The sequence below is a fragment of the Penicillium atrosanguineum genome (assembly GCF_028827265.1).
Source record: "Penicillium atrosanguineum strain IBT 20685 chromosome Unknown utg000007l_segment0_segment0, whole genome shotgun sequence".
Classification (NCBI taxonomy): domain Eukaryota; kingdom Fungi; phylum Ascomycota; class Eurotiomycetes; order Eurotiales; family Aspergillaceae; genus Penicillium; species Penicillium atrosanguineum.
The window spans coordinates 2,298,894-2,321,273 of record NW_026623139.1 but is presented as its reverse complement, the minus strand read 5'-3'; the positions used below and the strand labels follow the sequence as shown (position 1 = coordinate 2,321,273).

Here is a 22,380-nt window from a genome sequence, read left to right as displayed (position 1 = left end):
ACTTTGCAGGATGATGAGTGAGATTGGTGAATAGGTAGAACGAGGAACGTATAATTCAATAAGCTAGTTGGGCATCCGTTCGTCATTCTCAAGAGGAACAAAATGTATTCATGGATTTCAAAATGACATAATGGAAAACCATTGTTACACTCAAGTAAATGAAAATATATAGATCAGCCCAACACCTCCTTAATGACACGAGATGTACGTTCAACAATCATTTCAATCTCAGAACGAGTGGTATTGTATGGCGGCGCCAAGCAAATGTGATCACCATTGATGCCATCAGCACCACCGTTACCGGGCATCAGAGAGATAGCATACTCTGGCTTGAGACCAGTAACATGAATAGTCCATGCAAGCTTCTTAGCTGGGGGATATGGCTCCTTCGTTTCCTTATCCTGGACAAATTCAAGCTGCACACAGTTAGTGAAATTCCAAAACACAGCAGAACTTCTTCACTTACAGCCCAGAAGAGTCCTCTGCCACGAACATCTCCAACATGAGGATGTCCATCGAACTTCTCATGGAGAAGTTGACCAAGATAGTCACCCATCGCGCGAACGTTAGGCAACAAATTATCTTCCTGAATAATTTGTTGCACTCTGACTGCAGCAGCACAGGATACTGGGTGGCCTTGATAAGTCTGACTGTGAGAGAATGCGCCGGTGCCTTTTGTCAGAGTATCGACAACATGCTTGTTCAAGAGCAGGCCGGCAATGGGGGCATATCCGGCCCCGAGACCCTTGGCCATGGTCTGCAAATCTGGAACAACATCTTCCTGCTCCCACGCATGAAGCGTTCCTGTGCGTCCCATGCCAGACATGACCTCATCCAAAATGAACAAGGCTCCATGCCGCCCGCAAACCTCTTTCATTGCTTTCAGGTACCCGGGTAGAGGGGGAACGCACCCCAGCGTCTAGGTTCTTAGATTAGTAGATCTCTCTCAGGACCGAGCTTCAGAGCTTACCGCGCCAGCCATGGTCTCCGCTACAAATGCACAGACAGTATCTGGTCCCAACCTCTGGAACTCATCCTCCAATTCTTGCGCAAGCCTGGCAACATAGCTTTCAACACTCTCACCAGACTGCATGCCACGGTATGGGTAGCAAGGAGCAACATGTCCAGTATTCTTCGCAAGCACCTTCTCATAAAGTGCTCTACGGCCAACGTGGTGCCCGACCGAAAGTGATCCAAGCGTGTTGCCGTGGTATGACTGTTTACGAGAGATGAAGTTGGCCCGCTGGGGCTGAGGGGTAGGCAGCTCCATAAAGTATTGAACGGCCATCTTAAGAGCAGCCTCTACAGCCTCCGTGCCTGAGACAAAGTCAGCGACTGAAAATTGTCGGATAAAGATCATGGTCAAGCATACCCGAGCTTACAATAAAAGCCCTTGTCATCTTCCCTCCAGTTGAATCCACCAGGATCTTAGAGAGGCTCTCGGCAGCAGTGTTGGTAAAGAACATCGAGTAGCAGTAGGGAATCTTCTGCAGTTGCTCCATTATGGCTTCTTGCACGCGCTTGTCACTGTGGCCGAGGCAGGACACCGCAGCGCCGCAGGTAGCATCCAAAATCTCCAATCCATCTTCGGTAATGAGGTAGCTTCCCCGGCCGCCGGCAATATTGAGAGGCTTTTGACGAATCTGGTGGTATAGGACACTGCTTTGGTCTTGGGAAATGCCAGTCTCAGGCTTGCCGGGAGTGGCGGGACCCACCACGTCGGTTGTCTCTGGCTGGTAGTCACCCATGATGATATATGATGTAAATAAAAGGCTTAAGAAAGATTAGTTCGAGAAGGGAGGTATGAGAGAAACAAGTATGAATCTGTCTGCCCCGGGACATCTTCAGCATATAAATAATGACAGGTCTTGGCGACAAGCAACCACAACCCTATATGCCCAGCTCAATGCAACCGAGTATTATCTAAAGGAAACCACCATGATTGGCGCACAACACCCGATCCAGAAGTAAACGTGAACCCAACGCAGCTTATCAGTCGCGAGACTAAGCCCGAAAGGGAAATCTTTGTCGGACCCACATCATCGGACTGGGATGTTGATCATCGAATCGGAGGTGCGATAAGGTGAACAATGTCGTGTATTGCCCCGAATCGCCGGTTTATAAGGGTATTTGAGACTCAAGTTGGTAGGTGATAACGTCGGATCCGTTTTTCATTACGTGAGATTGGCTGAAATCTCCGATTGCTCGATAGGGTTGGAGCTGATTTGGGTAAAACAATATGATGGTTACTATAGTGGGATCGTCATTTCTTGAATTAAGTTCTCATATGCAGACTTCCAGGTCTTGCAGGGAATGTAGTAGGCATTGAATAGGGCTCAGCCACTGCCCTTGACCTTGCCTTGACTAATATGCCACTCAATCGTCTTTCGCAACCCCTCCCTCAACTGAACCGTCGGCGCCCAGTGTAGCACACTCTCAGCCAGCGATGTCTGTGGCCGACGCAAAGTGGGATCATCTGCAACCTTTGCATGATAGGTAATTCGCACCTGAGCCTGCCCCGTGATCTCCGAAACAAGCTCGTTAACAATCTCAGCCAGTTGCTGAATCGTGAATTCCCCCTCATTCCCAATATTCACCGGGCCCTCGGCGTAATCACTGTTCATCAAGGAGTAAAGTCCGGCGAGGCAATCAGTGACAAATTGAAATGACCGAGTAGCGGAGCCGTCTCCATTGATTTTCAAGTCTTCGCCTGCCAACGCTGCAGCAATAAAGTTTGATACCACCCGTCCGTCGCTGCTGCTCATGCGGGGCCCGTATGTATTGAAAATGCGTGCAATGCGAATATCAACTCCATGTTGCTCGCGATAAGCAAAACACAGGGCTTCTGCGACTCGTTTCCCTTCATCGTAGCATGAGCGTGGACCGAAGGGGTTGACATTTCCCCAGTATTCCTCTGGTTGAGGGTGGACAAGAGGGTCTCCATAAACCTCTGATTTGGGTAGGCTAAAGTTAGTTAGGATTTCAAAGTGTGAGAGGTATCACGAACCAGAGGTACTAGTGTGTAGAATGCGAATATTCCTCGACTCTGCGAGCTTTAAGAGGTTCTCGGTACCAACAAAACACGTTCGCAAAGTTGAGACCTGGTCTTTTTGATATTGGATCGGACTTGCGGGACAGGCTAGATTGTATACTTGATCAATTTGCCCTATATCATCTAGCGAATTCTGGATGTCGTGTCTAGTTTCGAGCAGTTTCTGTGATTAGTATTCTCTTTACTTTAGAATGCCGAATGCGGTGTAGGGTCTCTACTTCATCAGAGTGAATTTAGGATGATTCTCGAGATGGCTTAGATTTTTTGGAGAACCTGTCTCAAAAGTGTCGAGTCCGATGACTTCATGGCCCTTTTCTAGCAGCAAGTCAATCAAATTGGACCCGAGAAACCCGGCGCCCTAGACTTTTGATTAGCACAGATTAATCGGGCAGAGAATGAACTGTCTGGCCTCACTGACTCCGGTGACAAGTATCCTTAAATTATTCTTTGTGCTGTTCATGTTGATTCTTATTTGAAGAGAGAAACTAGATGAGGTGCTTTCTTACTCTGACATGAGAGGAGAAGGTGAATACAAAGCTTTTTTGAGCAAAATTTGAGTGGATTTTCTCAGCTGAAAGGAACCCTAAAGCATGCGACCATTGCCCTTTTTCATGCAAGCGATCACCAATTATCGAAATGTTCAAGCCGTCTTGATCTGTTATTGGTGACTCAGATCTCTGTGACCTCATAGTGCTGTATTTGAGAACCTCATCACATGCAGGACGATGGGGGCGCTTGTCCAAGAAGTGTAATGAAATTCGGCGATCTCAAGGCATATTCACCGCCCCGCTAACTAGACGGTTGATGTATCTACAACGGACAAGGGACAATCAGGGCTTATCACGAGCCCTAAACAGTGACCCAATTACCATGCGGTCAAGTATGATTCGTTTGAACTCCTTGATTTGCAAAGTTCCTGGCTAGGTAGTGAGAGTTGTGTTAACTATACATCCCAACATGTCTTGGGTTGAGTCGAAGTGTCATACCTTCAAGAGAAAATTAATCCACAGCAATCCGGAATCTCAGCAGGTCTTTCTCCAGAATTTCATCGAATCGTTCCTCGAGCTTGGAAACATCCCATTTGCAGGAGAGGAAGCGACCGTTTAGGGCCTTTCGTTGTCTCTCAGAGGAGCCGGGTGTCGACAACCAGACGCAGAATGCCCCAACCAGATCAGGGCTATCATTTAACACTGATGGGTCGCGAAAATCAGCTTAGTCCGTGGAACTAATTTCACAAGAAGTAAAAAGGCCTGGCACTTACTGTTCCTGATATTTTCAGGCACGTCATGCTGGATGAAACCACTATTCATGCCCCCTGGGTGCACGCTGGCGCAAAAGAGTCCACGATTCGAATATTGCTCATTGATCATCTCAATTAATCTCGCTTGAGCCGCCTTGCTCACGCAATAATGAGCGTGACCACCCATCCCACCAACAGTAGGCGTAGCCATAGAGCTGATCGCGATAAAAGACATGGCGGGCGACTGGGTTGCATCAAGCAAAGGGAGCAAATGATGCGCCGCATAGAAGAGGCCAATCGCATGGACATCGAACGCAGTCCGGTAGTCCTCCGGTGACTCTTTAGTGATATCAAGTATCATCGGGCCCGAGTAGCCCGAGTTTACCACTACAACATCAAGGCGCCCGTCAAATTCGGTCATAACAGTCTGTGCGACCAAAGCGAGGTCTTTCTCGACGGTAATGTCGCATTCTGAGATGACTACTTTGGTCTTAGAGCCGATTGAGCGTACTTCGTTGGCTGTTTCTTCGAGACCCGAACGTGTGCGAGCAGCAAGGATGATACCCGATGCGCCGGCCTGGGCGTATGCTCGAGCTAGTCCGCCACCTGCTGCGCCCCGTCCGCCGATTATGCAAACAACGAAAGGGGAAGGCAATTTCACACTTGATGGATCTATTTCTGGATAGGGCGTGGTATGAAGCTTAGGAATGAAGTTGCGGCAGTGCTGTGCATTGAGCTGGCTTGGCGTAGGCGTCATCTTGATGATAGACCAACAGCACAATCTTGCTTTAGATATGAGATGGTCCAAATGTTCTTCGAAATGGTGAATGATTTCCATGAATTCTTATGTTGAATACTGCCCGGACTTAGCCGGACTTAACCCGGAGATTCGCTAGCAACGGTTTGACATAGAAATTCTACAGGTAGCTGGTAGCTGAATGCCATTCAATAAGTCTAAAGGTACTTTCAAAGTTACAGTATTTAATTTGATTCAGAGAATTTGAGCACAATCCGAGTCGCAAAGAATTACCGGCCGCTTCTGCTAAGCAGAAGAAGGTCTTCGTCTCTTTCGAATCCTTTACCACCGAGTATTACTTAGTCTCAAGGTCACTTTCTTCGCGTAATTAATTTGGGGATATGGTACTTGGGAATAAGGCATCCAGGCTTCAACGGAGGAAGAAAAAAAAAGAAAAACGACAGCAGTGCGGTTCGAACGCACGCCTCCGAAGAGAATAGATAACTCGATAAGATTTAGTCTCGTTCAAGTCTATCGCCTTAGACCACTCGGCCATGCTGCCACGTTTAGAGGAAGTGCGAAAGTAAGTCCTGATGGACAATGACCTCGATATCCCAAAAAGTGGCTTACAGTTACCTAGGCCGGAGGTTGAATAACAATGCCCGGGGGGTAGGGAAGGATAATAGTAGAAAGCTACGGGTATAAAGGCGGCCGTTTTTGGCCTTGATAGTGGTCATCTTCGACGTTGTCTCAGAAGCCCTCAGGCTTTATTTCTCAGAGGTTACAACTAGTATAAGTTTAAATGCTTGAGGGCTTATCCAGACTTAATCCTGGAACTTACTAGTGAGGGTTTGACTTATAAAACGTACAGCGATAGATTACAGGATGGATCGAAATCAGTTTCACCACTTCTTCACAGAGATTCTTTCTCGAACCCTCTTTCGAAACACACTATACCTATTACGGCTACTCTGCCCCTGAACCCCTTTCTTGGCGGTATTCCGATACAATCGTAAATAACAGCTTAAAATAGCTTCTGTATTTGACTCGTATGGTCTCCAGGGATTCTAGAACGTTGACCTAGCAAACAAGCCAAACCAACGAATGCCTGCTGCTCATTTGGAGACGTGGCAGGAATAAGAATCCCCATTCTGCCAACCACTTGCCCTCTAGAGTGACCACTGCGAACGAGCGAGTTGTATAGAGACAGTACTAGTGGGTAATATTTTTTTACTTCTTGTAACAGGCTTGGCCTTCTGATTGGGGACTAGCATCTCCTGAACTGACTGGTCGTGATTATGCTGATGTTGGATCTGCTAGAGCCTTGAAACGAGCACGATGACTGCTTATTCGTGTCCTAATGACCATGATTCTCAGCCGCATGACCTCGAACTTAGGGATCAAGATTCGCAATATGCCCCCACTCCAGGATTCTACGATCGCACGCCTGCGTTAAGTTATGGGCGTAGCCCTTCCCTCGAATATCACTTCAAAAACGATCCGGATGTCCTGTCACAACAGCAACCACAACCTCCTCGACTACTTCAGCTATCCGAATGGTACAGTATGAGGGAATGTCAAGTAACGAATTGACGGCAAATTGCATCCAATATACGATAGAGTGGAAAGTCACCGTGAATAAGAAAGTGCTCTTGCGGGATACTGAAGAGGACGTCGCCCTGACTCCGAGTGCCTACTGGCCGACGACCCTGAAGGGTAAGTTGGAAAAGTTGTTAGATGGAAAGACCCCCGGTAAAGGAAGGGTAAAGTCGGACGACACCTCGATCGTCGTGCCGGTGAATGATCGCTCCCAACGCGACCTGACGAAACGATTTGACCATCTCGACATCGATTGGACTGCCGTGGAAAAGCAACTGCTCAGGTGGGGCGAACTGTGCCGTCGAGGCAAGAAACTGAGGTTAAGTATTACCTTTAAATATGTTGAGGACGACCGTCTCTTCAAAACTGCCTCAGGTAGGGTCGAAAAAAAGAGGAAGGTCATCGGTCACTAAACAGATGCTCAACGAACTAGACGTTCAAGTGGATGCCGAAGAGAATTCATCTGGGCAAGAATCCGTTTGGCGAGCTGTGTACAACCTGATGCGTTGTCCATCTTCATCATGCCATCTTGGCCCACATTGCTGGCAAGACCCACACGGGAAAAGCACTATGCGCTGAGGAGCCACCATTTAAAACGTTTAATTGCCTTCGTGGAAAATGGCAACACCCTGCAGTCTCATGAAGACGTCCCGGAAATTTGCTGGAAGCAGTGCCCTCTTCAAGCGATGAGGGCCAGATATTTATCTGGAAAATGCTGGCTGGTTACGTGCACAGTAACAGGGTTCTCATTCGATCTGACTTTTGGAATCGGGTAGACCCGTTCCTGGGAACGTCATTACCCGCCCCCACATAGAAGTAAAATTGACACAAAACCATTCAGAAAGCGGTGTGTGCGAGCTGAAAGGTGCAATTAATCTTCCTAGCTGATCGCGCTAGAGTCACATGATGATGAGGCTAAGGAAGTTCCCCCTCTTTCAGTTCGTCGGAGTCCCACTGAGATTCTCGTAATAAGCCACATTAGAACTTTCTGAAAAGAGCTACTTCTTAGGGTCTCCTGCTGGAAGAGAAAGTGCTTGATTAACACAGCGCGTGGTTAGTCGAGCTGTTCTTCATCCATTATGGCTGAGAATTCCCAATCTCAGCCAGAGCAATCAGTGTCAGGACAAAACAAAACTAGTCCTGACACACCACCATGCCGAAAGCGACTCCAACACGATACCTATACTATCGGATGGTTGTGCGCCCTTCCAAAAGAACAAACAGCAGCCAGAGCCATGCTAGATGAAGAGCACGAACCTCTCCCAACCCCTCGGAATGATCATAACGCATATACTTGTGGCTCAATACGCGGCCACAACGTCGTCATAGCCTGCCTACCTAACATGGGAACCAATTCTGCCGCAACCGTCGCGACCTCAATGATCAACACGTTCCAATCAATCAGGTTCGGGCTTATGGTAGGGATAGGCGGCGGAATTCCGTCAAAGGTCAGTCTGGGTGATGTGGTCGTCAGTCAACCTGTTGCTGACTATCACGGGGTGATACAATGGGATATGGGGAAGCTGGAACGGGATGGGCAGTTTGTCCACAAGGGCTCACTGAACCGACCTCCGAACGCGCTACTCAACGCCTCGAACCACCTGAAAAGTAACCATGCGATGTACGGATCAAAGATGAATGACTACCTGGACGAAATGGAAAGGAAATTCCCGCGGCTAGTGCCAAAATATACGCGGTGTGAGGCCTTGCAAGACCCATTATTGGTATCCGAGCGGTTCCGGACTCCGAGGGAAGTCTATTTCCTGTCTTGGTTGTGGCAGGCGATCATCGCAATTATCGCATATCTTCTTGGTTCATGGGCCATTGATCCGGTAAATGAGGAGAATGTGCGGGTATCAGAGAAGGCAGAGGGCGCAAGGGCCCCAAGAGAAGCCAGGGTACACTATGGCCTGATCGCATCCGGGAATAAAGTGATTAAGGATGCCCAATCCCGAGACCTCCTTGACAAAAAATACGGCGGGCACTTACTATGCGTGGAGATGGAGGCAGCTGGGCTCATGAATGACTTCCCATGTATTGTTATCCGAGGCATTTGTGACTATGCGGACTCGGGAAAAGAGAAAACCTGGCAAGAATATGCTGCAGCCGTGGCCGCTGCGTACGCAAAGGAACTTTTGGGATGTGTGCAGCCCAGGGTTGTTGATGCCGAGGATCCAGCAAAGGTTATATTGGAAAAGGGTTAGTATATACCTACCTGAATAGATCATATGCAGGTGTTTAAAGTACCAGCAAATACCCGAGACGAATGACATTTGAACTTGGGAAATATATTCTGACTACGAGTAGTGCAACAACAGATCGATAGGGTACAGCAGATAACTGCAGCAACAAGAGCTACTGCAGATTCTATCAGATCTGACCTTCATACCGATGAGATCAAGCGCTGGCTTTGTCCCCCGGATCCATCTTCAAACGCCAGCCATGCTAGGACGCTCCGCCATGAGGGGACTGGCGCGTGGCTGCTCGAATCCCCTGTCTTCCAAGAGTGGCACTCGGGGTCACGTCGACAGTTATGGCTGCAAGGGCTCGCGGGGTGTGGAAAGTCGGTTCTTAGTACCACTGTGCTTGATCATCTCGCCAACGGAAACGACGATCTTATCCTTAGCTTCTTCTTTGACTTTAACGACGTCGCAAAACAGACATTGGAAGGCATGCTGCGCTCGCTTGCTTTCCAACTTTACCGCCGTGGGGTGGACTCCGCAAATCATCTCGATGCTTTGTTCCAGGCGCACCGAAATGGCAGCGACCAACCTACGACAAAGGTGCTTTGGAGTGTTATTTTCAAGATGCTCGTAGCCCAGAGGAAGGTCTCTATTGTCCTGGACGCATTGGATGAATCGAAAACAAGGGACACTGTGCTCGGGTGGATCAAGGATATGGTGTCTAGGCCAGAGTTGGTCCATGTCCAGCTGCTTCTTACCGGTCGACCTGAATCCGAGTTTCTGCGCGACATTCCCCCCTTAATAGGAAAGCAAAACTGCCTGGCACTTGATAAGCAAGCCATCAACTCCGATATTCGATCGTGGGTCATAGCACAACTTTCTCAACGGCGTGATTTTACAGAGAAGCCCTTGTCCCAGAACCTTCTGGAAGAGATCCGGAAAAAAGTTGGCGACGGCGCCGACGGGATGTGAGTAATCACTGCTTTAATCAATATAGGATAGCTTACTGACGCCTTGATCAGGTTTAGGTGGGCATTCTGTCAGTTAGACAGCCTGGCTCGATGTCGTCACGAGGCAGCTATGGAGGAGGCTCTTGAATCTTTGCCGCTGAACCTCAATGAGACATACGAGCGTATATTTGAAAGCATACCGACGGAGTTGAAAATTGACGCGATACGGCTTCTCCAATTCCTAGTGCATTCCAAGCGACCTCTAACGCTGGCTGAGGTTAAAGAGGTAATAGCGACGCAGATTGAAAACGAGTCACGAGGGTTTGACATGAAGCGTCGATTGTTTTGCGAGACTGATATCTTGGCTTACTGTCCCAGCTTAGTGACAGTCATCCATGCCAATGATAAAGAGTTGCATCTTGCCCATTTTTCTGTGAAAGAGTACCTTCTCAGACATAACCAATTCCAGATAACGACTGCCAGCATTTCCATCACGAGGACGTGCTTAACATATCTGACGGACATCGACGGTAGCGAAAGAGAGATAAAGCGGTATTTCCCGATGGCAAGATATGCGGCCGAACATTGGACATACCATGCTGCGTTGACTCGGGCTGACGAAGAGATTATGGGAATAACAGTCAGGTTTCTAGAAAAGGAAGAAACGTTCCAACGATGGGCTCGGTTGTATCAGGCTGATAGGAGTTGGGACGATAGCCCTGGTCCTCCAAGAGGCTCCAGACTTTACTATGCTTCCTTCAGTGGGCTCATGGCACCTGCACGTGATTTTATTGACAAGGGAGCGGATATCAACGCGCAGGGCGGCGAGTATGGCAACGCTCTCCAGGCTGCCTCAGCGGAAGGCCATCAAGAGATTGTCAAGCTACTTTTAGATAAGGGAGCAGATATCAACGCGCAGGGCGGCGAGTATGGCAACGCTCTCCAGGCTGCCTCAGCGGAAGGCCATCAAGAGATTGTCAAGCTACTTTTAGACAAGGGAGCAGATATCAACGCGCAGGGCGGCCGGTATGGCAACGCTCTCTATGGTGCCTCAGCGGAAGGCCATCAAGAGATTGTCAAGCTACTTTTAGATAAGGGAGCAGATATCGACGCGCAGGGCGGCCGGTATGGCAACGCTCTCCAGGCTGCCTCAGCGGAAGGCCATCAAGAGATTGTCAAGCTACTTTTAGACAAGGGAGCAGATATCGACGCGCAGGGCGGCCGGTATGGCAACGCTCTCCAGGCTGCCTCAGCGGAAGGCTATCAAGAGATTGTCAAGCTACTTTTAGACAAGGGAGCATATATCGACGCGCAGGGCGGCCGGTATGGCAACGCTCTCCAGGTTGCCTCACTAAGAGGCGATCGAGAGATTGTCAAGCTACTTTTAGACAAGGGAGCAGATATCAACGCGCAGGGCGGCCGGTATGGCAACGCTCTCCAGGCTGCCTCAGCGGAAGGCCATCAAGAGATTGTCAAGCTACTTTTAGACAAGGGAGCAGATATCAACGCGCAGGGCGGCCGGTATGGCAACGCTCTCCAGGTTGCCTCACTAAGAGGCGATCGAGAGATTGTCAAGCTACTTTTAGACAAGGGAGCAGATGTCAATGCGCAGGGCGGCCGGTATGGCAACGCTCTCCAGGCTGCCTCAGCGGAAGGCCATCAAGAGATTGTCAAGCTACTTTTAGACAAGGGAGCAGATATCGACGCGCAGGGCGGCCGGTATGGCAACGCTCTCCAGGCTGCCTCAGCGGAAGGCCATCAAGAGATTGTCAAGCTACTTTTAGACAAGGGAGCATATATCCACGCGCAGGGCGGCGAGTATGGCAACGCTCTCCAGGCTGCCTCAGCGGAAGGCCATCAAGAGATTGTCAAGCTACTTTTAGATAAGGGAGCAGATATCGACGCGCAGGGCGGCGAGTATGGCAACGCTCTCCAGGCTGCCTCAGCGGAAGGCCATCAAGAGATTGTCAAGCTACTTTTAGACAAGGGAGCATATATCAACGCGCAGGGCGGCGAGTATGGCAACGCTCTCCAGGCTGCCTCAGCGGAAGGCCATCAAGAGATTGTCAAGCTACTTTTAGATAAGGGAGCAGATATCGACGCGCAGGGCGGCGAGTATGGCAACGCTCTCCAGGCTGCCTCAGCGGAAGGCCATCAAGAGATTGTCAAGCTACTTTTAGATAAGGGAGCAGATATCGACGCGCAGGGCGGCCGGTATGGCAACGCTCTCCAGGCTGCCTCACTAAGAGGCGATCGAGAGATTGTCAAGCTACTTTTAGACAAGGGAGCAGATGTCAATGCGCAGGGCGGCCGGTATGGCAACGCTCTCCAGGCTGCCTCAGCGGAAGGCCATCAAGAGATTGTCAAGCTACTCTTAGACAAGGGAGCAGATATCAACGCGCAGGGCGGCCGGTATGGTAACGCTCTCCAGGCTGCCTCAGCGAAAGGCCATCAAGAGATTGTCCGCCTTCTTCAAAGAAGAGGCGCTGTTACATCGTCTTCACAGTAGTCTTACTCTATTACTGTCAGAAACCTGGTGGAGAAATTTGGTCTCAAGGATTCCGGACTTTCTGATGAAACTTTGTAATTTCTTCAGTCACTTCCACCGTAGTGTTCAGCTATAGCTTGGCTTTAAGCCTTATCACCCCTATCACCTCGCAGGTTATAGGTCTGCCTATTCAGATAATAACAATCCCCGAATACCGCTCTTTCCGGGCAATATTCCCGATTCGTCCCAGAATAGATTATATCACCATTCCTTATGTCAAATAAAGGACAATCCGCTAGCATCTACAAACAAGCTAGAGCTTTCTATTGCCCTCTTATCTTGACGATCATCAAACACTGTCGGGGAGACCCTTAATCTACCCAAGGAAATCTTAGGTAAAACCAATTTGATCAAAGGTAATGTCTTCAAGAAATTCGACGTCCATGAATTCGAACCAGGGCCGGTGGAAAGACACTGAGAAGCTCCGGACATGGGCGATTGAATTCGAAAGACAGAACTCAACCAGAACTATCCGCTTTCACATAGTATCTTCTGGGCATAATGCTATAGCCATTGATGTTCTTCGAAATGTTTGTCTAGGCAGAGAGAAAGACTCAAATTACATTATCCGCATACTCTAATTGTCCACTTCTCGAACATTCCTGGTGTGGGAAACGGAGAGGCTCAAATCATTTTTTAGATGAGTTATATAACCGTATATTTCAACTTTCAAGACCAATTTCTGCCTTGAGTTCGAACTTCGAGGAGGTATTATTCTGTTGCTGATCACCTTACTGCACATTGAGCGAGATTATTGACTAGGTCACTCGAAACTGTCCTTACTAAATATAGGGATGAACGTAGTTGACGCAATAGTGGAGAGGGTTCCATAAGGGCCAGACTTCGCGGGGCCAAGTGTACGCGTGTTTCACGTAATTTTGAAAACCGAGATAAGTATAATCCCAAATTTCAATACAATTCGGCATTTGAAACAACGCTAGGCTAGATTCAGATTAGTGTGTTTAGAAGGAGGGTTCGAGAAAGAGTCTCTGTGCGCAAATGGTGAAACTGATTTCGATCCTCCCTGTATTTGACACTTTCAAAGAGCAAGTTAAAATTGAAGGTACAGAAGCACTTTAGAAAACAAATCATATAAACCGGCTCAGTTCTGGGGTGCCATTTCTGATTTCGCAGAATATAATCGTGACGGCTTTTACCCTTGAGGATATACATTTGAAAGATAGAGATAGCTACTGATCTGCCGTCGTAATTGGCGAGCCGCAATAAGAGCAAGTCATCCTGACTCACTCCAGTCTTCTTTCAGGGTGGAAAGCTATCATAGGGTGTTTCAATGTGATAGCATCTCAAGTCAATTCTCAGGATTGGAACACACGCACAGACACACAATTGTCGGACATAAGAGGGTGCCCATTGCACGCAAGGATCACGCTATAGCACCATCTGCCACCTCACCTTCTTTCCTTTGATCATGTCCAGCACGCCCATAGGCAAAAACTGCTTGTCCACCAGATTCAGCCCACCAAATTTGGTCAAAAGGTCCTCTGCATACAGGTACAGATTCCACTCCATTTCCGCCCCCGGGTTCCCGATATCGAACATGTTCCGAGCCATTCTCACCGCATCCCCCACTGCGCGTGTTCTCGCTGGGTAACTCGAGCTAGGAACATCCATGAAATGACCATACAGTTCGCTCAATTTGAAGCTTTTGGCTTCACGGAACTTGCTCCACTCGTCAAAAGACAAGAATCTGCCTTTCTCACCTGGTGAGAAAGCTTCCTTGAGCTCATCAGGCTCACTGTTGCTTTCTATGTCCTGCCAGATTCGACGTTGCTGAGTCGCGGTCTTCTTGTCGAAGAATTCCTTTTCAACTCCATATGATTCACGTTCGCTCTTCATGAACTCTGCCATTAGCTCTCGTGGCGATTTTGTCAAAGTGTCGCGCAGCATGAAGATCGAGACGAAGGGGTTTCGCAGGCCAAGACCACCAAGCTTCTCAGGAAGGAAGAAAAATGCGTCTGGAACATCGAAAACGTTGAACTCAGATTCAATTCTTCTCCTCAGATAGTCTGTGACAGTATGCCCGGGCTGGGTATTCTCTGTACCAAAAACTATATCATACATCTTCTTGTACGTGTCAAGAATGGCATCGATATGGGGACGTCCAAAACAGTACGCCGGCTCACCAAATGTGTTCTTGAAGAACCGCCCAATGCAGCTGTTCCAGGTACGAACCCATGAGATGACACTATCGCAGTTTTCAAGCTGATTTTTCAGCTGCCGGACATGTGTATCGACTTGAGAATGATCAATAACCCATTCTCCTGTTGACGGGTCCAGCATCAAGAAGCCAATTTTGACTGAGCCCTGAGGCATGCGGGACTTGACTTGGTCGCTGACAGCGTCACCGAGACAAACCGACCCAGATTTGCTTTTGTTGAACTGGAGGCCGGTGATGCCAGCGAAAGTTTGCATGACTTCCCAAGCCTGAGCACATTTTTCAGGATCACCGGTCAGCCAAATATCATCGTGGAGACGATACAGAAGCAGACCGGTCTTTTCATTCACGGCATAATCCATGAAGAATAGGATCAACTCCCCGATCACCTTCTCTGAAGCATGTGCGATCGGGATACCTCGTCTGCGCTTGCGAGGTCCGATTTTCTCATGTCCTTCAAATGCGTTGTCCATGTTTAAAGGCGTTTCAAGGTACTTTCGCAGAAACTGAATCCATTCTCGCGGGAAACCGATGAATTCCAAGATGGCAGAGACGGTACTGTGCGGAATCGACGTGGCATACCACTGTAGATCCGATTGAATTACAGCAGCCTGACCATAGAATTGACGGCGGAAAAATGTTTCGGTCACTATCTTTCTCAGAAGCTGCTGTTTCACACTCTTCGGAGCTGAGCTTCCTCGCTGACCGTCATCTTCGTCTTCATCATACCCGCAAACACGGCTCGCTAATGTGTCTTGACCTTCTGGCATAGATGCAAGGAAAAAGGTATCGACAAACTCCTGCTCGCGACAATGTTCCACTTTGTTGGAATGATCAAAAGCTGAGATTTCTTCAAGGAAATATCGTCGTCGAAGGCGATCACGATTCGTCAATTCCGGGCCCTGCGTGAACTTCCAACCAGCGTTGCTCTGGATGTAGTCTTTCAGAATAATTTTAAACGTAACGCAAAGCTTGATGCAAATGTGTTCCACAAAAATGGTCTCGAGGACATCTTCGTCCATCCAGATTCTGTATTTGCCATTCAGCTGCTGACGAGGAAGCACGGGTACGCCCTCGTCATCAGTATGCCAGTCCCAATTCTTCAGGTCCGCATATCGCATGTTGAGGACATCGGCAATCTCGTTCAGTGCGATTTTGTTGTTGACGAAGTGTTTCAAGGTCTCTTGTTTCTCTTCACTGACTACCTCCTCTGCCTGAATGCCACGGATGCAGTCAGACAGCGAGTCGATGGTAAAAGGGTCTTTTTCTTCCCAGATAACCACCAGCTCCCTCCCTACCCGCTCGCGCAAGGATTTCAGGGCGTTCTTGCTTTTCTCGGTTGTGAACAGTCCGGAGAGAAACAAGTCGATTTCAATTTGATCGGTTTGATGAGGCTCGAAGACTGTTCTCTCGAACTGATCGCATAGTTGCTTAAGTCTTTGTTTTTGTCGCTCATCAATAAGGAGGAAGTCGTCGTCCTCGCTGGAGGCTTTTGTAGCCTCATTGGTCTGATTGGATGGCGGGTTCATCCACTCAGTCAACAGTCGTGAATACAAATCCGCAAGACTCAGCTTTCGACTATGGGCATCTAGCGCGTTACATAGGTGTGTTTCGAAGCACTCGAGCTTCTCGGAAGGGATTGAGGAATCGTATTTAGCCTGTTCAATCCAGTGCTCGATATTCAAAATGGCATTATCTTTACTGGCGCCCGGTGCGAGCTCCTTGGTTCCAGCCAGGAGGCATGCGACTTTATCGCGTAGGGCGGAGCACTGAGCTGCGGTCACGAGAACTTTGGCTTTGCGAGATTCGTATTTACTGCGTTGTTTTTTGAGCTCGTGAATTTTGCTCCGAGTCAGCGACTGGAGAGTTCGAGAGAGGTAGGGATCCATTTAGAGTAGATTTCCTGTGTGTGCTTTGCATGAATTCGGCGCTACTCAAACCAAAAAGCCTTGCGATTAGACTGATACCATTAGGTATACGACAGCTCTATTTATGCTTGAATCCTCTAGCATCGGACTTTTTCAGCCTCACGTCTTCCATTGCTTTCAGAGGGCTTCCCCTCCTTTGCTGCCTGCTGCGATCGACGAAGACTCGTAATGGCCAGCCCATCACTAGCCTCTAGGCTTCGATCTACTTCGAAACATACCTTCCAAGAACCCCGCAATTTGAGGGGTGACATGACTCACCGACAAATGATCCTTGCTTGCAATGGAATTGAGCCTCGTGTTTTCTACCAATAACAAAAAAACTCTCGAGGTCTGAGCCCATGGTTGAATTTCTCGAAACTCCTCAAGTGCTTCATCTATTCCACAAGGCAGCTTTTATCTACATGTTGATTGACCAAGTAAATATTTGAATAAGTCAAGTTGTGTTGTATAGGTAATTTCCAGGCTCAAATCCAAGTCTCACGTAATTCGGGCTACAATCCCGGCTGGCGCTGCCCCGCATCAGACAACCCCCCTGTTCAAGCTCTTGGATCGAAGCTAGGTTCTATTGAAAGACAAGTTGTACGCTCCAAAGATTGAAAAATTCACTGACATCCAGAAATGGTGTACCTCGGTCGCTCAAGGGGCTGCGAGACCTGCAAGCGACGGAGAAAGAAGGTGTGTATTCTGTCGGAATATTGGGCCGATAGAACTAACAATCTCTCAGTGTGATGAAACTCGACCAGTATGTCCACGATAACTTGAGTAGATTTGGAGTCCAAGGAAAACAATCTGTTTGCTATTTTTTAGCATACTAACTATCAACGGTAGTCATGCACACGTTGCGTGAATGCGCGGCGTACTTGCGGCGGGTACGAAACTGAGAAAGCCCTCACAATCCAAGAATACGATGGCGGAAAGAAAATAGCTCTTCCAATCAGATCCGCCGCACGAAAGTGCTCTCTTCCAGTCAGACAAAGATTACCTGGGACGGTCGCCCTGGCGAAAGACATTCTTCCCAAGGAGGTTCCAGATCGGGATGTCGACGACTTCAGCCTCCGGTCATTTTTACACGAGTTCTGTATTGTGCCATCAGGACCTACCGTATCCTATGGTTTTCTAAGTGGTATCGAGCCGATATTACGTAAAATGGATGACCAGTCTAGTTTAGCGAAAGCATGCAAGATGGCGGCATTTGCTAGCCACGGCATCAAGCTCAACCGCCCTGTTTTAACCGCCAAAGCCGAGAAATTGAATCATGATCTGGTCGCTTCTTTGGCAGTTGGTCTTCAAAGTAATGCCGCAGCGTCCAAGAAATATGACGTCTTGGTCGTGATGCTTCTTGGAATTTATGAAGTCAGTTGTATCTTCAAATGACTTGTTGCTTGGCCTAACATTTATAGATGATTATCGCGAATGATGCACGAAACGGTTTCCACAATGTACATGCAAGTGGCCTAGCCGCACTGCTTAAACTCAAAAAGCACCCAATCCTCGTTCTAGAAGCTCTTCTTGGTGGCAAGTCGCTCGGTAGTCTCAGAGAAGCGTTGCCGGTATGCCCCATTTCTCTATCAGGAATGCTCTATACTAAGTGATCATATTCAGAATGACAAAGAAGGCTTACTCGCTATTCCAAATGGGGCAGTTTCGACCAAATCATTGGATTCGCTATTGATCTCGCTTGCAAGAATCGGACAACGAGTAAAGATCACAGCCACGGAAGGTCTCATGGACTGTGACGAAAAGGGTTGGCTTCTACTAGAAGCATTGAACCTTGATCGAGAATTCGTACAATGGAATGAGTCTCAAGACCAAATACACAGACCCACAATGATTGGCCAAGTGAGCAAAACCACTGCCCTCGAGTGCAATGTTGGCTACTGGCCTGGAAGGGTGGACGTGTACTTCGACCGCTATGTCGCAGGCATCTGGAACATCTACCGGGCTGCTCGACTATATCTTTCCGAACTGATTCTGAATCTCTCAAATGGAAATCGAAACCCAAGAACAGACCCTCGACACGGGCAGGATATGGATGATCTTGTTCAGGGTGTGCTATCTTCTATTCCCTATCATCTGACGGAAAATCTTTACGGGTTTCTCAATCAAATTGACAATGGAGCTCCGTTGGCGAATGTTGGGAAAGCAGCCTCTGGGCTCTTTGTTATGCACCCTCTGCATGTGATTTCGAATCTCTCGCTTGTGGACCTCGATGTGAGGTGTTATTTGAAGAGATGTCTTCTTTGGATTGGGGATAATATGGGGATTGGACAGGCTTCTGTCTTTGCAAAGGTGAGTAAACAAGTCATTAACTTTGTGCGTCCCAGGATAAATGATGCTGACTTCTTTGTTTATCAAGTCCTCAACTTTTGAAACCGAAGACTTTGCTAGCGGCTGCATGCTTACACTTATCGGAGTGAGGGTTTAATACCATTTTATGCCTGCTAATCCTACATGGATAAAATTGATTATGAGATCTTCATGAGAGATTAAAAGTAATTTGTATTCATTCTTCACATCTAAATCGTCGGAAGCACAGTCCAAACAACATCATATCACAGGATAGCGCCACGAACGTGAAACCAAGCTCTGGCGTTATCCAATCCTAAAACTGTCACCAAGAGCATTTTTCCAAACAAGTCCAAATCACTAGGCTGCGCATTCATCAAAGCCAAGGTGAAATCAAGATTATACACGATGAAATGCTCCCGCTCCGCCCATGCAATTGCGAAGTCGAACGCACTCTGTGCATTCCACAAATGAGCCGACAGATACCACGCATGGTCTCCAAAAATCCCAAGCTTGCCATCACATTGGACGGGGGTCATGCCATGCAGGAGTTTGTAGATTTGCATAAAGTAATATGTCAATAGGACAGTACGTCGAGCGGATTCCTGTAAGACCCATGACTCCCAGAACTCGATAGTTGGGTTCATGAAGAAGGGAAGAAGTTCTGTCGACTGTTTCGGATCTGGAATATAGATTGTTCTCAGAAGGGTGAGGACCGATGCTTCCAGAGTTGTGAAGAGGGCTTCGGTTGTTGCTTGAGCGCCGATGTCGCTGTCAAATAGGCGCATTATTTGATAAAGAATTAGAGCGTGGGTGCGAGCAAGTATTTCTCGGGTGTCTGTTGGTTCTGGCGATTCAACGAGCTCTCTGGTTCGATTGTCAAAGAGGGACATGATCACCGGGGCGTTTATTTCGGTTTTGGACATGTAGAGGGAGCAGCAGGCGTAAGCATCTAGTTCAAGTCCGGTAAGAAACCCATCTGAATAGGTTATTGAAAGAACCACTGACCTTGCATTGCTCTTGGCATTTGTTTCTTGTAAAGAGAGGGATGGCACCACGGGGTCTGATTCTGAAGAACCATCATCCGTGGTGTTTCCTTGAGGACATCGATCGCAAATTGGAGATGGGAGGCGACAATCTCGGGAATAGGCCTTAGCGGCCTGGTCCTCGGCCGCATTAATTGATTATTCGGGTGGCATACCGAGTCGCCACGACTAGCCAGCTCTTGGCTCCGAGGTAGATAGGAGAGTGGATCTCGCAGCTGTGAATCATCTATGTAGCTAATATTGGGCGTGACAGTTGTTTGAGGACAAAAGGTAATGTCTAAATCAAAGGGCGACGAGAGCACTGTCGGCTGTAATATATTCACTGGGGCCAAGGAGGTAGGTATCTCTTCGACAAAATCGGGATAAGCCGAAGGCTGCGTCCCGGGATACACGCATGGTAGATTCCGGCTAACGCATCGAGAGCAGAACGGGAAGACAAGATCACATCGTCTTTTAGAGGTCTTGCACGCCTCACAAGACTTGCGTCGCGGCGGGGCACCTGTATCATACATAGTGGCGGCCCGATGAGCTGAGGTTCAAAAAATTTGGCTGTAAAAGTAAGCGGATCGATGATTTCTATTCCAGGACTAGCGTGCGGAGTTCCACCAGCTGACGGTGGACCAACCCATTTTATTATCCACTTAAGATTCACTTCATTCCACCCTCAGCGGAGTTCCACGAGGTATACAGTCTAGAACGGAAAGAAGACGAAGGATAGCATTAGTAGATAGCCTGTCGGCCAAGTATAAAGAAGGGCAAGATATCCGTGAAATGGCATCAGTCAGCTTCAATCAACCATTTCGCCTCAAACGCTCTACTCAAACAACCATGTCCTCGCCGAAAGTGTTCGTCTGCGGCGCAACCGGCAACCAAGGAGGCGCCCTCATTCAAAATTTACTTGATCATCATGTTGAGATCCATGCGATCACCCGCAACCTCGAATCCGATCCCGCCAAGAATCTTCTTTCTCTCGGCATTTCTCTTGCCGAAGGAGACTTCGATAATGAAGAACGCCTCAAGCAAAGTATGATCGGCTGCACAAGTCTCTTCCTCAACCTGAGTGTCAACCACACCAACCCCACGGGAGAACTCGAGCAAGCTCAGCGACTTCTCTCTCTGGCCAAGCAAGTCGGCATCCAGCAAGTCGTCTACACCAGTTCCATGGCCACCATGGATCCTACACGTCTGACGCACTGGGATCCCAACAGTCTTGTGGCTACGGTACTCCTCAGCAAGCAAGCCATTGAAAACGAAGTTCGAAACGCAGGTTTCAAGCAGTGGGTAATCTTGCGACCGGGCAACTTCATGTCAAACTTTCTCAATCCCCTGGTTCGGATGTACCAAGGCCTCGTGGAAACGGGCACATTCACTACCGCCTTTGCTCAGGACACTGTTCTGCCTATGGTCGACCCAAATGACACCGGAAAATTCGCTGCTGCGGCTGTCCTGGACCCTGCCAGATTCAATCAGAAGGAAATCGAGATCGCATCGCAGATGATGGGATTGGAGGATGTGATGCGGGATCTATCGGAAGCAACTGGAAAGGATTTGAAGATCAGTTTCATGTCGGATGAGGAAGCCAAAGAAAAAGCAGCACAGAATCCTCTACTCGGCGCTCAGTTGGCAATTCGCAATCTGTCGCTGTTTGTGGACATAGAGGATACCAAGTCTTGGGGGATTGAGCTGGGAAGTTTTGCCCAGTTCTTGAAGCGGGAGAAGGCGCGCGTGGATGCTACCTACATGTAAACCTCGTTTTGCAAGTCAAAGGAGGTGATTTATTTCGTGTAATGAAACATTGTGGAGGATGAAAATAGTGATGGTAAAAAGTTCGTATTGTTGAAAAGGTTGAAAAGGTAACCAGGCGTTCACTGGAAATTATTGGTCGTAGACTGCGCTTTTACAGCGACATAAATCTGGATGTGTACCATGGAGTGATGACTGTTCAGTCAATTCACCCCTTGTATGAAGGTTCCACGCCGGTGAGGATTGCTGATGAACTGCGCTCATATCCATTCAAACCGTTCTCGTCTGGGAACCAGGACAATTGTTAGCCGGCTAGATCCTCGTCAGGCCCCTCGCCAATGGCGACCGACTTGAATATCTCGAAATAGAATGTTCCCTTCTGATTTATTGGGTGGCCTTGCTACGACTTGACAATTCCGCAGACCCATAATGCTTGATCAGGCAAGTTTTGAGCTCTTGTGCATGTAAACAATGAAACAGTTTCCTAAAACCAGCAGTCTTTTTATAGACCAAGGCACCGGTCTTGAAGACACAGTCCATCTGAGCTAAAAATTGCCAATCATATGCGCAAGCAGACGAATAAGCACCGCTAGGGTGAGCGCCACCAGTCACATGAGCAGCGGGCCTGACGGCGGGCAGATTTCTAAGCCTCACCGCACCGCACCGGAAACCAGATCTGGTGGAACACGGTAAGGTCGGTGTAGCAGTAGGTGCAGTGTACGCCTGTAGGCGGCACCGGTGGCTTAGGTTCGTAGCCCTGATCGACGCGGCAACAGTATCCGCGACAAGGGAACCCCGGGATAAGGGACCAAAAAAGGAACCTAGCGTGGGGAATCAATAAATTTGGAACCGGGTTTCTCTCCAGATGTGCCTTGCAGAGGGTCATTGGCGGA

General features: G+C 48.4%; 9 protein-coding genes across 9 annotated transcripts; 4 read left to right on the top strand and 5 right to left on the bottom strand.

The window, feature by feature from the left end:
• Nucleotides 1-173: 173 nt before the first annotated feature.
• On the bottom strand, nucleotides 174-1,748 carry N7443_009071 (uncharacterized protein; the record flags this gene model as incomplete). The annotated part of the gene is made up of 4 exons (XM_056889127.1): nucleotides 174-416; nucleotides 467-919; nucleotides 971-1,317; nucleotides 1,373-1,748. The coding sequence occupies 4 exons, from the start codon at nucleotides 1,746-1,748 to the stop codon at nucleotides 174-176; spliced, it is 1,419 nt and encodes a 472-aa protein (XP_056738429.1).
• A 588-nt stretch (nucleotides 1,749-2,336) lies between these two features.
• On the bottom strand, nucleotides 2,337-3,512 carry N7443_009070 (uncharacterized protein; the record flags this gene model as incomplete). Its single annotated transcript, XM_056889126.1, has 3 exons — nucleotides 2,337-2,964; nucleotides 3,271-3,410; nucleotides 3,471-3,512. 3 exons carry the CDS (start codon nucleotides 3,510-3,512, stop codon nucleotides 2,337-2,339), a joined length of 810 nt encoding a protein of 269 aa, XP_056738428.1.
• A 539-nt stretch (nucleotides 3,513-4,051) lies between these two features.
• On the bottom strand, nucleotides 4,052-5,049 carry N7443_009069 (SDR family NAD(P)-dependent oxidoreductase; the record flags this gene model as incomplete). The annotated part of the gene is made up of 2 exons (XM_056889125.1): nucleotides 4,052-4,242; nucleotides 4,314-5,049. 2 exons carry the CDS (start codon nucleotides 5,047-5,049, stop codon nucleotides 4,052-4,054), a joined length of 927 nt encoding a protein of 308 aa, XP_056738427.1.
• Nucleotides 5,050-6,584: 1,535 nt separating this feature from the next.
• N7443_009068 (Pyruvate/Phosphoenolpyruvate kinase) lies at nucleotides 6,585-7,040 on the top strand (the record flags this gene model as incomplete). Its single annotated transcript, XM_056889124.1, has 1 exon — nucleotides 6,585-7,040. The coding sequence occupies one exon, from the start codon at nucleotides 6,585-6,587 to the stop codon at nucleotides 7,038-7,040; it is 456 nt and encodes a 151-aa protein (XP_056738426.1).
• Nucleotides 7,041-7,706: 666 nt separating this feature from the next.
• On the top strand, nucleotides 7,707-12,269 carry N7443_009067 (uncharacterized protein; the record flags this gene model as incomplete). Its single annotated transcript, XM_056889123.1, has 3 exons — nucleotides 7,707-8,826; nucleotides 8,935-9,778; nucleotides 9,833-12,269. 3 exons carry the CDS (start codon nucleotides 7,707-7,709, stop codon nucleotides 12,267-12,269), a joined length of 4,401 nt encoding a protein of 1,466 aa, XP_056738425.1.
• Nucleotides 12,270-13,697: 1,428 nt separating this feature from the next.
• On the bottom strand, nucleotides 13,698-16,373 carry N7443_009066 (uncharacterized protein; the record flags this gene model as incomplete). The annotated part of the gene is made up of 1 exon (XM_056889122.1): nucleotides 13,698-16,373. One exon carries the CDS (start codon nucleotides 16,371-16,373, stop codon nucleotides 13,698-13,700), a length of 2,676 nt encoding a protein of 891 aa, XP_056738424.1.
• A 657-nt stretch (nucleotides 16,374-17,030) lies between these two features.
• N7443_009065 (Zn(II)2Cys6 transcription factor domain-containing protein) lies at nucleotides 17,031-18,837 on the top strand (the record flags this gene model as incomplete). The annotated part of the gene is made up of 6 exons (XM_056889121.1): nucleotides 17,031-17,087; nucleotides 17,137-17,154; nucleotides 17,241-17,765; nucleotides 17,813-17,962; nucleotides 18,015-18,701; nucleotides 18,769-18,837. The coding sequence occupies 6 exons, from the start codon at nucleotides 17,031-17,033 to the stop codon at nucleotides 18,835-18,837; spliced, it is 1,506 nt and encodes a 501-aa protein (XP_056738423.1).
• A 127-nt stretch (nucleotides 18,838-18,964) lies between these two features.
• N7443_009064 (uncharacterized protein) lies at nucleotides 18,965-19,875 on the bottom strand (the record flags this gene model as incomplete). Its single annotated transcript, XM_056889120.1, has 2 exons — nucleotides 18,965-19,650; nucleotides 19,707-19,875. 2 exons carry the CDS (start codon nucleotides 19,873-19,875, stop codon nucleotides 18,965-18,967), a joined length of 855 nt encoding a protein of 284 aa, XP_056738422.1.
• Nucleotides 19,876-20,572: 697 nt separating this feature from the next.
• Nucleotides 20,573-21,490, top strand: N7443_009063 (NmrA/HSCARG family protein; the record flags this gene model as incomplete). The annotated part of the gene is made up of 1 exon (XM_056889119.1): nucleotides 20,573-21,490. The coding sequence occupies one exon, from the start codon at nucleotides 20,573-20,575 to the stop codon at nucleotides 21,488-21,490; it is 918 nt and encodes a 305-aa protein (XP_056738421.1).
• Between the last annotated feature and the right edge of the window lie 890 nt (nucleotides 21,491-22,380).